Source organism: Salvelinus alpinus, chromosome 11 (assembly GCF_045679555.1).
Source record: "Salvelinus alpinus chromosome 11, SLU_Salpinus.1, whole genome shotgun sequence".
NCBI classification, from domain to species: domain Eukaryota; kingdom Metazoa; phylum Chordata; class Actinopteri; order Salmoniformes; family Salmonidae; genus Salvelinus; species Salvelinus alpinus.
This window is the reverse complement of record NC_092096.1, coordinates 9446688-9462540: the sequence shown is the minus strand read 5'-3', so window position 1 is coordinate 9462540 and position 15853 is coordinate 9446688. Positions and strand designations below refer to the sequence as shown.

At 42.6% G+C, this 15853-nt stretch overlaps 2 protein-coding genes across 2 annotated transcripts; one reads left to right on the top strand and one right to left on the bottom strand.

Moving 5' to 3' along the window:
* Positions 1-1317: 1317 nt before the first annotated feature.
* On the bottom strand, positions 1318-5344 carry LOC139533384 (GTPase IMAP family member 8-like). Its single transcript, XM_071331427.1, has 5 exons — positions 5257-5344; positions 3792-4347; positions 3619-3699; positions 3412-3473; positions 1318-2963 (listed from the first exon to the last, which is right to left on the bottom strand). The coding sequence occupies exons 1-5, from the start codon at positions 5261-5263 to the stop codon at positions 2326-2328; spliced, it is 1344 nt and encodes a 447-aa protein (XP_071187528.1). The 5' UTR covers positions 5264-5344; the 3' UTR covers positions 1318-2325.
* Positions 5345-5472: 128 nt separating this feature from the next.
* On the top strand, positions 5473-8957 carry LOC139533562 (GTPase IMAP family member 7-like). Its single transcript, XM_071331697.1, has 2 exons — positions 5473-5523; positions 7057-8957. Exons 1-2 carry the CDS (start codon positions 5496-5498, stop codon positions 7773-7775), a joined length of 747 nt encoding a protein of 248 aa, XP_071187798.1. The 5' UTR covers positions 5473-5495; the 3' UTR covers positions 7776-8957.
* Positions 8958-15853: the final 6896 nt, after the last annotated feature.

The following is a 15853-nucleotide window of genomic DNA, read 5'->3' as shown; positions in this document are numbered from 1 at the left end:
GTCTCTATGGACACTCACAGGGCCATACACACTCACACATAATATGCACATACATTTATACTGACTCTACACACCCACTCACATACAAGCTGCTGCTACTCTGTTTCTTATATCCTGTTGCCTAGTCACCTTTCCCCTATACATATCTACCTCCATCACACCAGTATCCCTGCACATTATAAGTATGGTATTGGAACTGACCCTGTATATAGTATGCTTACTTAGTGTTCTTCATATTTCTTGTATTTTTTCTAGTATTGAGTTTGAAGGAAAGGCATTTCACTGTACTTGTGCATGTGACATTAAAACTATTATCAGAAACATGTTGGGTTGTTTTCACAGCTTTATATTTCCTGACAACCGGTCAAAGTGATGTCATTTGGACATTTTGTACAGCAAATCTTTCCATTAAAAACAAAAGTTATTGCATATTCTCCCCTGTCCATAAACGACTTTGCTCCGCGAAAGAAGCAGAGATGACAGAGAGAAAAAAACTTTAATCAAGGCACAAGGTGAGACCCAAATGCAGACACCGGAGGGAGATGGTTGGAGTTTAAGATGTTTAATAAATCCAAAGGGGAAAAGGCAAGAGAACGGTCGTGGACAGGCAAAAGGTCATAACCAGTTGAGAGTCCAAGCAGTACAGTACAGTGGCAGGCATGCAAGCTGGTCAGGCGGGTACAGAGTCCAGAAACAGGCAAGGGTAAAAACCAGGAGGACTAGAAAAAGGCGAAAAGGCAAAGCAGGAAAAAAATGCTGGTAGGCTCAGACATACAAGACGAACTGGCACAGAGAGACAGGAAACACAGGAATAAATACACTGGGGAAAACAAGTGACACCTGGAGGTGGTGAAGACAATAACGAGGACAGGTGAAACAGGGTGTGACAACTTTACCATTGTCAACTAGATTGAAGCATTTATTATATCGATTTATGACATTATACTGGTGAGCAAGGGTTTATTTAGTCTTCTAGGGGAACACATACGCTTATTGACAGAAGCTGCATGTATCTCATTATAGACAATTTGACTATAAAATAGCCTACCAAAATGTCGGAAATGATAAGCAGAAACATATCTAAATCTGGCAAAAAAATATCCTGTACCCCATGTCAGAAAATCGTTACACCTTCTCTGAATGTAGCCTACAGGCATTTTCTATATTAGCGGGTTATGGTCGGGTGCAGGCATCAGATTTTCACTTTATCACATATAGTCAAGGTGGTTGCGGATGGGTTATTAGCAATTGAACAAGCAGCTGACCCACTAATGCATACTGTCATAAGAGATTTTAACATGATTAAATAACACCAGGATAATTATTTGTATACATACCCATAGTTTATTTTTATGCTCAACATTACAAAGGTTTACCACAGTAAATGATGACGTTTTTTTTTAAACAGTTAAGTCAAACATTTCATTTCCTCAAGTAACAAATCAAGATGACTCCTGTGTGACTAACACAGCATAATGTAAGTCAAAAAGAAAAGTCATTGTCATTAGAAAACACAACATATTTTTCTGATCCACTGCACAGAAGATAAGCTATTGTTTGAATGTATGCAGTTACATTCTTGTGGTCCATCATAAGGAAATAAGCCACATTTTAATAATAACAGTAATAATAATTGATTCATTTTATATGGCACTTTTCATTATGCACAGAATCTCAAAGTCGCTAAAATTAAAAACAAATTTGTTTGTGATCTGACAGGTTATCTGACAGATTCTTAAAACAACAGGGAATCAAGTCACACAAATGTTCTAACTATTTTGGGTCAAATAAGTATCCATAAATCTACATTACTGACAGAAGTTACAAAAAACAAATCTTAAACTACGCTACAGATGCAGTCACTCATATTCAATAACTGGAAAGTAAAATAAAAGAGTTCAAGCCGTTCAGCTGAAACACAGTATACAGATGTAGGATCTTAATTTGAGCCAGTTTGCTACAGCAGGAAAATAATCCAGCAGCAATAGGAAATGTAAATTATCATGTGGATTATAATTAATGGACATGGTTGAAGGGGTCGATACATTTCCGTAAGGGAAAATCAAGTCTGAAATGTAAAAGTGGAAATGGCAAACTTTTAAGACCTTAAATATATTACACATTTTAAATGTTCCTGCATTGCACGAAAGATCTCCTGCAAAAGGGTGGTCAAATTAAGATCCTACACCTGTATATTCATTCTCAATTTAGAACATTTTAGATCAATTGTTTCGCATCACGGTCTTAGATTCTTCTGATGATACAATGATGTGACTTAAACAATCATTTGGTGACATTCATTCAGTTTTGTCTCTGGGATCTAAGTTAACTCACTGTACAACTGTTATTTGGATGTTTTGTTTTCCACTCATCAAAGTCACGAGACATTTGATCATTGCCCAGTAACTTGTATATTTTCTCCATCAGCTCTATCACCTGCTGGTAGTCTGTCTTTGTGTTTTTGAACACATGTCTGCTCCCACAGCAACGTACTATTTCTTTCAGGTGAGAGTCAGCCTGATTGATGAACGTGTCAAGGCTCATATGTTTGAGGTCCTCTCCATTAGTAAAGAGGACACATGTTTTCTCTCTAATTTTACCCAAGGCACCTTCCAATTGTTCCAAGATCACTCGGTCACCCTCTGTGAATCGTCCAATCTGAATCACCAGTAAGTACACACTCGACCCTGTCTGACAGTGCGTCATGCATTCCATCAAGTGTTTGTTTGATTGTTGAAGACAATCATCAAAGAAATCTGGGGTATCAATGACCCTAACCTCAGTCCCTCCCATCTCCATCTTTTCTACCTGACACTCTTTTGTAACTGGTACAGAGCTTGCGCGTGATAGGAATTTTTTTTTCATCAGGATTGTGTTTCCACTTGTGCTCTTTCCAGTTCCTGTCTGTCCCAGTAGCACAATGTTCAAAATGTTGCTGGAATCACTTTCATGGTTTCTTTTACCTGGTGAAACAATAATAGCAGCAATCGAGTTAGACAGTGTTTCATCCAGCTTCAATATACCTTGCTTCTCAGTTAGTTTCCTGATACTCTTAAGTTGATTCAGGTTATATCATTGGTGAGGTACAATACATGTTTAAAAAGTAAGAGCAGGATATTACTTATAATGTATAGATTTTTTGTTAGCCCGAATGTGATTCAAATGGGTGCGAGGATATTCAACTAAATTCTGTTCTCTTTATACTGATGTCAAAATACAGCAGAATGTGCATGAGGTAAACTTGCCAAATGTTTAGAAATGTTAAAAAAGCATATAGTGTATTTTGTATTGCATAGCACAAGGAGTTCTACAGTTAAACTTGTGGCTTGATATAAAGACTCACGCAATGCAGGCTAGTATAGCTTGTGGTATAGATTTCACTTATTGAGTAAATTCCACCCTGGGGCTTACCAGTCTTTGAGTTTCCAGATCCGCTTCCCGGCCCATCCTGAGATCTGTTAGGATCACTGACCCTAAAGTATATAACCATGACAAATAATAGCTTTTAGTGCCTTTGAAAATGTTAGAAAATAAATAAAATGTAATTTGGTTTCACCAAATTAGAAAATAATTAGAAATGAGAAAATAAAGAATGTATTGAATGTGATTTGGTCTTACCACTCATCTTGGTGTTTTGATTGGTCCCTGAATCTTGTTCCTCTGAACTTATTTCCAGGATGACCATCATAGTCAATAGACCTAAGTACACAATGACAAATATATAATAGCTTTTATTGACTCTTACAATATTAGAAAAGAAAGAAAATGTAATTAATGTAATTTAGTCTTACATCTTTTGGGCCTTTCTCTCCTTTCTCTCCAGTGTTGCCTTTCTTTTTAGTACAACACATTCAGTGTATTTTTCGTAGGTGTACCTGAAGAGCTTACGGTCTATTTGTAACTTGTGCAGATCATTAGAATTGTTCAAGACTCCCTGGTGATATTTCACGTTTTGATTGGTATAACGTTTCAGTTCAAAGCTGTGATTCCTGCATGGTAACATAACTATTATGTTTGCTGTAATCTTTTCTCCAAAGGTATCTTGTAGGTGATCAACTTGCTGTTTAACCTCCTCTGGTGTATCATGCCCATCTTGAATCACAAGCAGGGATATATGAGGGCCGGGGTATGAAAGTGCCATACAGTCGATAATTTGCTGGTCTGGATTATTGCCTTCTCCAAACATGTCTGGGGTGTTGATTACGGCATATGATCTATTCTCTCTCCGCTCACATAGTTCCGTATCATCGTCAAAACCATCTCTTTCTCCTAGGATCACATTTCCTATTGAACTCTTTGGAGCTCCTTTCTTTCCAAACAGAACGATGGTTACTATTTCTCCAGAACCTAGTTAAAACAATAAGAACAGTCTTAGACCTTAATATTATACCATTGCAAGAGACCCACAATTGAGTCTAAGAACGTTACCAAACCTCGACTAACCGGTGACCCCGCACATTGACTCTATACCAGTACCCCTGTATATAGTCTCGCTATTGTTATTTTACTGCTGCTCTTTAACTACTTGTTACTTTTATTTCTTATTCTTATTGTTTAAACTGCATTGTTGGTTAAGGGCTTGTAAGTAAGCATTTCCCTGTAAGGTCTACACCTGCTGTATTCAGCGCATGTGACTAATAAAATTTGATTTGATTTGATTTTGAACAGTATTCCAGAACATATTTAACCATATTGAGCAACATTTTCTTTCTGCTACACACCAGTAAAATCCTGTTTTAATCCTGTCTTACTCCAGAAAAAAATGCTGTTTTCCAAAGACACTAAACTGTATCTGTTTTTTAGCCTAAAAATAAATATTTAACACTGCACACAACACAACCTGTAGTGACGCAGCAATTGTACAATTCTGTGAAATAAACAGGTGTTTTATCAAAAAGCTTTGTAGGCATATGACTAAAACTGTAGATTTGAATCTGCAGGTTCCTTTTTTTTCTTTACAGATGTGAGCTCAACTTTGCAGCGATCTGTGCCTTTTGTGTACAGCGTTTAAATGAGAAAAATGTTGCCCATATGTCCAAATTGTTAAGCTCCATAGAGCAGTGTCTGCTCTTTATGTTATTTTGTCACTACGTTCTTCAAACTAAATGTTGTTAAATAAATCACATAGATCCTTAGAAGTATGAACACATTATGCGAGTACAAATTCTACATTTGCTGGGTTGACATCTCTTTATGAAAAGTAAAATAGTGGCTTATGGTGGTTGATAATTTTAGAATTAAAAAAATTGCACTTACCTGACATTTTCCTCTTCTCGTTTTGCAGCAATTGTCACGGGATTACGAAACCTGAAAATATCAAGTGAACAGAGAGGTCTTCAACACGTCTCTGCGAATCTAAAAGGATTGTTTTGCATTCCATTTATATACTGAATTGTATAGAGGTATGGTCAATCGTGTGGGCGGTTCTGAGGGAGCTTGATAGATAAAACAGACAAGTTGCACCTTTCCACTTCATCCAAATCTATTAAGACAAGATGGGCGGTGGCAGCTCTATCCCGGAAGGTGAGAATTACGTTCTTAAACTTTATTTTGGAATGAGGTGAAGTTGGCTTTATATTAGACTAGACAGCTGATCGTGCGCTGCAGTAGCGACCATGCTCGATCTTCTAGGTTTAACCCCATTCCCGGTATTCCGTAATATACTTGTCCCCTGTGGACCATGTTCAGCCAAGGGTGCGCAACATCCTAAATTGCCCGAAAATTGTGTTTCATAAAAAAGTATTGCTATTGGTTCAGGGACCTCACCGGTCCAATCCATTGCATATAGTATAATTTCTTCTTCATTTTTTGGGGTCAATTTTCAATTAATTGAATTATATGGATAAAATACTTAACTTCAATAGCTTCCACCTCATATCACTTTCATGAATGCAACCAACTGCTATCGGTTCATGGACCTTGTCTTGGCAATTCGTTTTGTATTGTTTGACTTATTTCTATGAATTTAAATTGACTTTATATGAAAAATACTTCTGTAACTTCAATAGCATCCACCCCATATAACTTTCATGAATATGACCAATTGGTATTTGTTCAGGGACCTTGACTGTAGAATCTATGCCAATTAGTATGCAATATGCATTTTTAGTACAGTAATCCCTCGTTTATCGCGGGGGTTACGTTCCGAAAATGACCCGCGATAAGTGAAATCCGCGAAATAGAAAACTTTTTTTTTTTTTTACAATTAGCAACTATTACATGTATACAAATACAGTGACTCACGTGTAGGCCGTTTCACTGCTCTTCAGACTGGGCCGCTGCATCCTGACTGCGCTCTGCAGTGTTCTCTTCTTCTGAAGCCCGCGGTGCAGGTGTGTTTGTTCGGGAGAAGAACATAGTGATAGGCAGCTGTTGTCGCTCTTTTTTCTTCTTTGCAAAAAGATCCTTGTACACCGACATGCCACCATCGATTACGTTGGAGAACTGTAATGAACGGCTCATCAAAGGGTCCCATTCCTCAGCTACTCGCTTAAGTTCAGTGGCCATTCGCACCATGGTTGCTAAGCGACCAAGCGTTAGTCCTTCCTTCCTTCCTGGCCAACTTAATGTAAATTTGCCAAGCTGTTTTATGTACGTACACATAACTGCACGAGACGACAAAATGATAGCACAATTCGTAGCATGTTTTGATACAAGAAGCGGGAGTGAGTTTTTAGCGAATCAGAATGCAGAGCACAATGCACCAAAAAAAAAAAAAAATGCATTATGAAAATCCGCGAAATAGCGAATCCGCGATAAGTGAACCGCGAAGTGGCGAGGGATCACTGTATATATTTTATTTTTGAATTGACATGAAAAATGCGACCATTCAGAATATGCCATTTATATAATTCTTGAAGAGGTATTGATGAGAAAAGTCAGAACATGTCATATAAAGCTAACTATACTGTAGCTTTTGCAGTTGTTTCTTTAGTTTCACACAGGAAACATTGTTGAGTGTATGTATCCAATTTCTTCCAGCACACGAACAAGGATGTTTACCTGTACATTTGTTTTCACTGAATAGGTTGCTAAGCATTAATTATTTCTTTTCAGGTCCTGACCTGAGAATTGTGATGATTGGGAAGACTGGAGTGGGGAAAAGTGCTGTTGGAAACACCATTTTGGGCAAAAACATATTCATATCTCATCCCAGCGCTAACTCTGTGACTGGGACTTGTGAAAAGCATCAACTTCAAGAGAGTAATAGGAGGATTTATGTGGTGGATACACCAGGGATTTTCGATACAGTCATACAGTCTGAAGATATCAAAAACGAGATAGTGAGGTGTATTCAGGTGTCAAGCCCTGGTCCTCACGTCTTCCTGCTGGTGATTCAGGTAGGCAGATTCACCAAAGAGGAGCAGAATTCAGTTGAAGCCCTGGAGGAAATCTTTGGACCAAAGGCCTCCAATCACATGATTGTACTGTTTACTCGTGGGGATGAACTTCCGGGTCAAACAATACAAGAGTATGTACGCACCGGTCATCCAAAGCTTCAAAAAGTGATTCAACGATGTGGCAACAGATTCCATGTTTTCAACAACAAAGATGGGAATAGAAGTCAAGTTGTTGAGCTGATCAAGAAGATTGATGACATGGTGGCAGGAAATGGAGGAGAGCACTTCTCTGAGAAAATGTATCAGGAGGCAGAGAGAATGATTAAACAGCAAAAGATTACAAGGGAATTGGCAGAGCTCCAAACATATGATTTCACATTCCTTGATGAATTGCTGCAGAGAGTCAATCAATTTAAAAAAAGACTTGATGACTAATAATGACTAATAATTAAGCATAGCTGTGGCTATTTCCTCTCCACGAGGAACACAATCTGTGACTACTACCACTGAATCATGATATCTTTACCATATAGCCTACTGTAGTATAACATCATATAGTAGTTCAGTAGGAAATCTCTCCTCTAATCAACATTTTTCTTTATTATTTGAGATGAACATTAGTTAAAATGTCATGCTATGTATTAAGATTCTGAATGTTGTGAATACAACATGAAGAGAAAAGTGAAAATTAACTGTGGTATGATATGCTGATTGAGCCCTAAGCTTACGGTAACACTCAAATTAAGTCATGGTGGTATGAAATTCGAGCAAAATCTCACCAAATGTTTTTTTATTTTTGTAAAGAGATTTTTTTTAACAAGTTGACGAGACTAAATTACTTATTGTTACCTTAGATTGTAAACTGTCATCATTAAAACATATATATTCATTGGTTGAAGAGAGGTCTGTCAATAGTAAATAGATTTATTTTGACACCACACTCCAAAAAGCAAGTGCACGCTTTAGTTTTGTCTTAACTTGATTATTGTCCAGCCATGTGGTCAAGTTTATTAATGTTCTGTATTATGTCATGTTTTGCGTGGACCCCAAGAAAAGTAGCTGCTGCTTTCGCAAAAGCTAATGGGGATCCTAATAAAATACCAAATACCAATTAAAAGGTGTAATAAGACAATGTATTAACAAAAAAATGGTTGTTGGTCTATTTTAAGAAAGCATTTACATTAATTGTGAGCAGTGTAACTCCAGATGAACAACTATAAAGTTTGAAAATCACTACTATGGTTTGTCAATTTGTCACGCCCTGGCCTTAGTTATCTTTGTTCTCTTTATTATTTTGGTTAGGTCAGGGTGTGACGAGGGTGGTTTGTGTGTTTTTGTCTCGTCTAGGGTGTTTGTACTGTCTAGGTTTTTTTTGTAGATGTATGTTCATTCTAGGTGTTTATGTAAGTCTATGGTTGCCTAGATTGGTTCTCAATTAGAGGCAGGTTTATCGTTGTCTCTAAATGGGAACCATATTTAGGCAGCCATGTTCTTTGGGTATTTTGTGGGTGATTGTTTCCTGTGTCAGTGTTTGTGCCACACGGGACTGTTTCGGTTTGTTCACGTTTTTGTATTTGTGTTCATGTTCAGTTTTCCTTATTAAAACATGGACACCTACCACGCTGCGTATTAGTCCGATCCTTGCTACACCTCTTCAGAGGAAGAAGAGGACGACAGCCGTTACACAATTCATATACATGTACAGGCTACACATTATCCAATAGCATACCTTTGATAATAATGTAAAATTACAAAGTGAGGTTGAAGAGAAAGTTTTAAAAATATATTTCTCAAATATGTTGTTGTTTAAGCTAGGCCTACTTGTTGTAAGCTTAACTGATAAAACATATCATGCTATCTGAAATAAAGATTGAATAAATAAATGATCATTATGTAGCCTGGACTGAATTCATTATCCTGAGCCAGAGAAAAGTCAAGGGATGGACCTAATTGGAGTTGGTGTACTTTGATTAGGATAAATATTCACCCCTCTGACTTTTTTTCACATTTTGTTGTATTACAACCTGGAAATAATTTGATTTAATTGGAATTTTTATCTATATACATTTGAAGTCGGAAGTTTACATACACTTAGGTTGGAGTCATTAAAACTCGTTTTTCAACCACTCCACAAATTTCTTGTTAACAAACTATAGTTTTGGCAAATCGGTTAGGACATCTACTTTGTGCATGACACAAGTCATTTTTCCAACAGTTGTTTACAGACAGATTATTTCACTTATAATTCACTGTATCACAATTCCAGTGGGTCAATTCCACCCCCCAGCGCCTCCGCTCCAACCCCCATGGAGTTAGGGGGTGCTGCAGCAAGGGCGATCGGAGGAGGAGCCTCCTCCTGCACTGGGTGTGGTCGGAGAGGGCACACTGCTGACCGGTGCTGGAGGAGCTCGTCTGGGAGTCGAGGCGGCAGGCCGAGTACTGTTCGGGCACCCCAGGTGAGTCAGCACCAGGCTCACCCAGAGCCCCCTGTTGGTCACATGTATGTGTTAATCTCTTTCCCTGAGTTTTCCCCCCATTCCCAGCATAAGGCGCTAGTAGATTCAGGCGCAGCGGGGAATTTTATGGGCCGCGGTTTCGCGCATAGGTTAGGGGTTCCCCTAGTTCAGATGGACAAACCATTCCATGTGCACTCCCAAGATAGTCGACCATTAGGGTCAGGGGTGGTCAGGGAGACCACGGCTCCACTGGACATGGTTACGCAGGGGGTTAACGTGGAGAGCATTAGTCTCTTCCTCATTGATTCACCTGCGTTTCCAGTGGTACTGGGGATTCCCTGGTTGGCCTTTCACAACCCCACTATTTCGTGGCAACAGAGAGCTCTAAAGGGGTGGTCAGAGGAGTGCTCAGGTAGGTGTGTGGGAGTCTCCATTGGTGCAACTACGGTGGAGAATCCAGACCAAAGCTCCACCGTGCGCATTCCCCCCGAATATGCCGATTTGGCTATCGCCTTCTGTAAAATAGGGCGACCCAATTACCACCCCATCGACAAGGGGATTGTGCGATAAACGTCCAGGTAAACGCCGCACTTCCCAGGAGTCACGTGTATCCCCTGTCACAGGAGGAGACGGTGGCTATGGAGACATATGTCTCTGAATCTTTGAGGCAGGGGTACATTCGGTCCTCCACGTCACCCGCCTCCTCAAATTACTTTTTTGTGAAGAAGAAGGAGGGAGGTCTGCGTCTGTGCATTGAATATAGAGGTCTAAATTCTATTACGGTGGAGTACAGTTACCCGCTACCTCTCATCTCTACGTCGACGGAGTCATTTGACGGAGCACGCTTCTTCACAAAACTGGATCTCAGGAGCGTGTATAACTTGGTGTGTATCCGGGAGGGATATTAGTGGAAGACGTTTAGTACCACATCCGGCCATTATGAGTACCTCATCATGCCCTATGGGTTGAAGAATGCCCCAGTAGTCTTACAATCCTTCGTAGACAAGATTCTCAGGGACCTGCACGGGCAGGGTGTGGTGGCGTATATCGATGACATTCTGATATATTCCGCCACACCAGCCACGCATGTGTCTCTGGTGTGCAGAGTACTTGGGCGACTGTTGGAGCATGACCTATACGTCAAGGCTGAGAAATGCGTGTTCTCCCAACAGGCCGTCTCCTTCCTGGGTTATTGCATTTCCACATCAGGGTTGGTGAAGGAGTGTGACCGCATTGCAGCTGTGCGTAATTGGCCGACTCCCACCACGGTAAAGGAGGTGCAGCGGTTTTTAGGGTTTGCCAATATCTACCGGAGGTTTATCCAGGGTTTTGGGCAGGTGGCTGCTCCCATTACCTTACTGCTGAACGGGGGACCGGTGCGTCTGCAGTGGTCGGCTGAGGCGGACAGAGCGTTTTGTCGCTTGAAGACTCTGTTTACCGAGGCTCCCGTGTTGGCTCATCCGGATCCCTCTTTGCCATTCATGGTGGAGGTGGACGCATCCGAGGCTGGGATTGGAGCAGTGCTCTCCCAGCGCTCGGGCGCGCCACTGAAGCTCCGCACCTGCGCCTTCTTTTCGAGGAAGCTCAGCCCGGCGGAGCGAAACTATGACGTGGGGGACCGGGAGTTGCTGGCTGTCGTAAAAGCCCTGAAGGTGTGGAGACATTGGCTTGAGGGGGCTCAAATCCCCTTCCTCATCTGGACCGACCACCGTAATCTGGAGTACATCCGGGAGGCGAGGAGACTGAACCCTCGCCAGGCAAGGTGGGCCATGTTTTTCACCAGGTTCAGATTTACGATATCGTATAGACCAGGTTCCCAGAGGCAGACGCACTGTCCCGTCTGTATGATACAGAGGAGCGGTCCATCGATCCCACCCCCATACATCCGGCCTCTCGTCTGGTGGCGCCGGTGGTGCGAGAGGTGGACGCGGACATCGAGCAGGCATCTCGGTCAGAGCCTACTCCACCTCAGTGTCCAGCTGGGCCGAGGTACGTCCTGCTTGGTGTCTGTGATAGGTTGATTCGGTGGGCGCACACGTTACCCTCCTCTGGTCATCCGGGTATCGATAGGACGGGTTTGAAGCCTTAGGGGGAAGTACTGGTGGCCCACTTTAGCTAAGGACGTGAGGGTCTGTCTCCTCCTGTTCAGTGTGCGCTCAGTGCAAGGCTCCTAGACACCTGCCCAGAGGGAAGTTACAACCACTCCCCGTTCCACAGCGGTCTTGGTCACACCTGTCGGTAGACTTCCTGACCAATCTTCCTCCGTCCCAGGGTAACACCACAATCCTGGTCGTTGTGGATCGGTTTTCTAAGTCCTGTCGTCTCCTCCCTTTGCCCGGTCTCCCTACGGCCCTACAGACTGCGGAGGCCCTGTTTACTCACGTCTTACGGCACTACGGGGTGCATGAGGACATAGTTTCTGATCGGGGTCGCCAGTTCATGTCCCAGGTTTGGAGGGCGTTCATGGAGTGTCTGGGGATCTCGGTCAGCCTGACATCTGATTTTCACCCCGAGAGTGGGCAGGTGGAGAGAGTAAACCAGGATGTGGGTAGGTTTCTGCTGTCGTATTGCCAGGACCTGCCAGGGGAGTGGGCGAGGTATGTTCCATGGGCAGAGATGGCCCAAAACTCACTCCGTCACTCCTCAACTAACCTTTCGCCCTTTCAGTACGTGCTGGGGTATCAGCCGGTCCTGGTACCGTGGCATCCGAGCCAGACCGAGGCTCCTGTGGTGGAGGACTGGGTGAAGCGCTCGAAGGAAGCCTGGGACGCCGTCCACGGGCACCTGAAACGAGCCGAAGGGTAGCAGAAAGCGAGCGCTGACCGCCACCGCAGTGAGATCGGGTCTGGCTCTCAACCCGAAACCTGCCCCTCCGCTTGCCCTGCCGGAAGCTGGGTCCGCGGTTTGTGGGGCCATTTAAAGTCCTGAGGAGAATAAACGAGGTGTGTTATAGGTTACAGCTCCCCATTATTACCGTAATAACCCCTCATTTCATGTGTCTCTCCTCAGGCTGGTGGTAGCTGGTCCGCTTCAAGGAGCTGAGGTGCGGGAGGTCCCTCCGCACCCCCTGGACATCGAGGGGGCCCCGGTGTACGCAGTGCGATCCATACTGGATTCCAGGCGTCGGGTGAGGGGCCTGCAGTACCTCATGGATTGGGAGGGGTACGGTCCGGAGGAGAGAGGTTGGGTGCCGGTGGAGGACGTCTTGGACCCATCTCTACTGAGTGAGTTTCACCGCCTCAATCCGGATCGCCCAGCGCATCGTCCTCCGGGTCATCCTCGGCGCTCTGCGGGAGCCGCGTGTCAGGGGGGGGGGGGGGGGGCGGGTACTGTCATGACTCCCTGTTCGGGCGGTGCTCGTCATCGCCAGCCTACTAGCTGCCACCGATCCCTTTTTCCTTTTAGTTTGTGTCTGTCTGTATTGATTACACCTGTGTCTTATTAGTTGATTTCGGTGGTTATATTTACCTCCGCTGCCTGATAGTCTTTGTGCGGGATTGTTTTTCTGTGGTTACGTTCGGATGGGTGCGTGTCTGCACCACAGGGTTTTCTTTTCTCATGGCAGTTGTGTCGTTTGGGTATGAGTTGAGGAGTAGAGGTTTCTCCCCCGTGTGTAGCGTTTATTTCCCTGTGTGTGTGGCGACCTCGTTTGGGCGTGTTTCAGTCCCATGTTGAAGTTGAGTTGGGACTGCCTAATAAACTATTTTTCCACTGGGACTTCCTTGCTCTCCTGCTCCTGACTCATACACTTCCCTCCATTAGGAGGCAGGTAATACCTATATTGACATAACCTGAAAGGACACTCCGCAATGAACAAGCCACTGCTCCAAAACCACCATGAAAATGCCAGACTACGGTTTCAACTGCACATGGGGACAAAGATCATACTTTTTGGAGGAATGTCCTCTGGTCTGATGAAACAAAAATAGAACTGTTTGGCCATAATGACCATCGCTGTATTTGGAGGAAAAAGGGGGAGGCTTGCAAGCTGAAGAACACCATCCCAACCGTGAAGCACGGGGGTGGCAGCATCATGGGGTGCTTTGCTGCAGGAGGGACTGGTGCACTTCACAAAATAGATAGCATCATGAGGAAGAAAAAGGTTGTGGATATATTGAAGCAACATCTCAAGACATCAGTCAGGAAGTTAAAGCTTGATCGCAAATGGGTCTTGCAAATAGACAATGACCCCAAGCATACTTCCAATGCTGTGGCAAAATGGCTTAAGGACAACAAAGTCAAGGTATTGGAGTGGCCATCACAAAGCCCTGACCTCAATCTCATAGAAAGTTTGTGGGCAGAACTGAAAAAGTGTGTGCGAGCAAGGAGGCCTACAAACCTGACTCAGTTACACCAGCTCTGTCAGGAGGAATTGGCCAAAATTCACCCAACTTATTGTTGGAAGCCAAGTTTCCGCCTCCTGGCAGAGGTACCGAGGACAAGGGATCCAATCATTTTGACCCCAATCTCCCATCTCCTGTCTGGTAATAAGCAGACGGAACCAGGTTTTGCTACAGGATTTTGCATGTACTGAGCTCCATTCCGTTTCTTTTTTATTCTGGAAAACTCCCCAGTCCTTAGCAATTACAAGCATACCCATAACATGATGCAGCCACCACTATGCTTGACAATGTGGAGAATGGTACTTCGTAATGTGTTGTATTGGATTTGCCCCGAACTTACCACTTTGTATTCAGGACAAAAAGTGAATTGCTTTGCCACATTTTCTGCAACATTACTTTATTTGCCTTGTTGGACAGTTTTTTTTATTTTATCCATGTGAACACACGAAGCCTGCTGAAATTAGAGGAATTAAAACTCCTTGCTTCTAACACACGGGCTGCAGTAGTTGCTGTGACTGAGACAAGGCTCAATGGGTCAATTCAGGACAATGAGGTTGAGCTTCCAGGTTATAGCATTAGAATTGACCGATACCGAAACGGTGGCATTGTGTGTGTTTTTACTAGGAATTATGTGCATTTTAACCCTCGTTCAGATCTGAAAATGGATGGTCTTGAGGTTGCATGGGTAGATATACTTCTTCCTAAATGTCGTCCTATACTTGTATGTGTGTGCTATCGGCCTCCTAAGCAGAATCATTTCTATGATTTACTTGAATCAAATTGCTGTGATCACAATGTATTTGCTGATAGAGAATGTATTCTGCTTGGCGATTTTAATACAAATGTACAGTTATCACCCAAGAAAAGTAGAGCTGTATAACTTTAATCAGTTATTTGGACTAAAACAACTGATTGTTGAGCCAACCCGGGTGTGTATTGACAGTAAATCAACTTGATTATAGTAAATCAACTTGATTTGATTATTGTATCAGATCAGGAGAATGTCTGTCAGTCAGGAGTCTTATATATTGGTTTTAGTGATTATATGGTAGCCTACTGTACCCGTAATAAATCCAAAATGCTATTAGAGCCAGGTAATAAATACATGAAAGTACAGTCTATGAAACAATACTCAAAATAACATTTTGTAGAAGTTCTTGGAATTTTGGATTGGTCGCATGTTTGGCAAAAGTAAATCTCCCCTTTACTTTAAGGGGAGATTTTAACGAGCATGATGGTGTTCTCTGTTTTGCTCTATGACCCCACAATTGTCACAGGATTCGTCTGAAGGTAACTGGTACCAGTTTAAAAAATATATGGAAGTATGGAGGTAGTTTTGTGCGTACCCCCCCAAAAAGGGGTTAATATGTGTAAAACAATAATAATATATGTTTCTTGAGCTTTCTTATATCTCCTAGATACAGGACAGACACTTCAACACCTTGTTCCGGATTATTTATTTGTTGACTGTCTGTTTTACCATTTATGAATGTGTTACTCAGTGCGTTTCTGTGGGCTGAAATTTATACAAAAAAGACGAAAAATACAAAAAGTACACGAGAGGACGACAAACCACGTCTGCATTGCTACGCCATCTTGGATTCACATCTGAGGGCATAGTGGGATGGTTCATCGGAGGGCATAGCGGGATTTCTTATAAGCGTCCGGGTTAGGGTCCCACTCCTTGAAAGCGGCAGCTCTACCCTTTATCTCA

Coding starts and splice junctions, on each gene's coding strand:
- LOC139533384 (XM_071331427.1), bottom strand. Junction 3,700..3,791: donor GAGAGAAAGGCCCAAAAGAT/GTAAGACTAAAT, acceptor TTGTGTACTTAG/GTCTATTGACTATGATGGTC. Junction 2,964..3,411: donor ATCTGGAAACTCAAAGACTG/GTAAGCCCCAGG, acceptor TTGTTTCACCAG/GTAAAAGAAACCATGAAAGT.
- LOC139533562 (XM_071331697.1), top strand. CDS start 5,496: ATGGGCGGTGGCAGCTCTATCCCGGAAG. Junction 5,524..7,056: donor TGGCAGCTCTATCCCGGAAG/GTGAGAATTACG, acceptor ATTTCTTTTCAG/GTCCTGACCTGAGAATTGTG.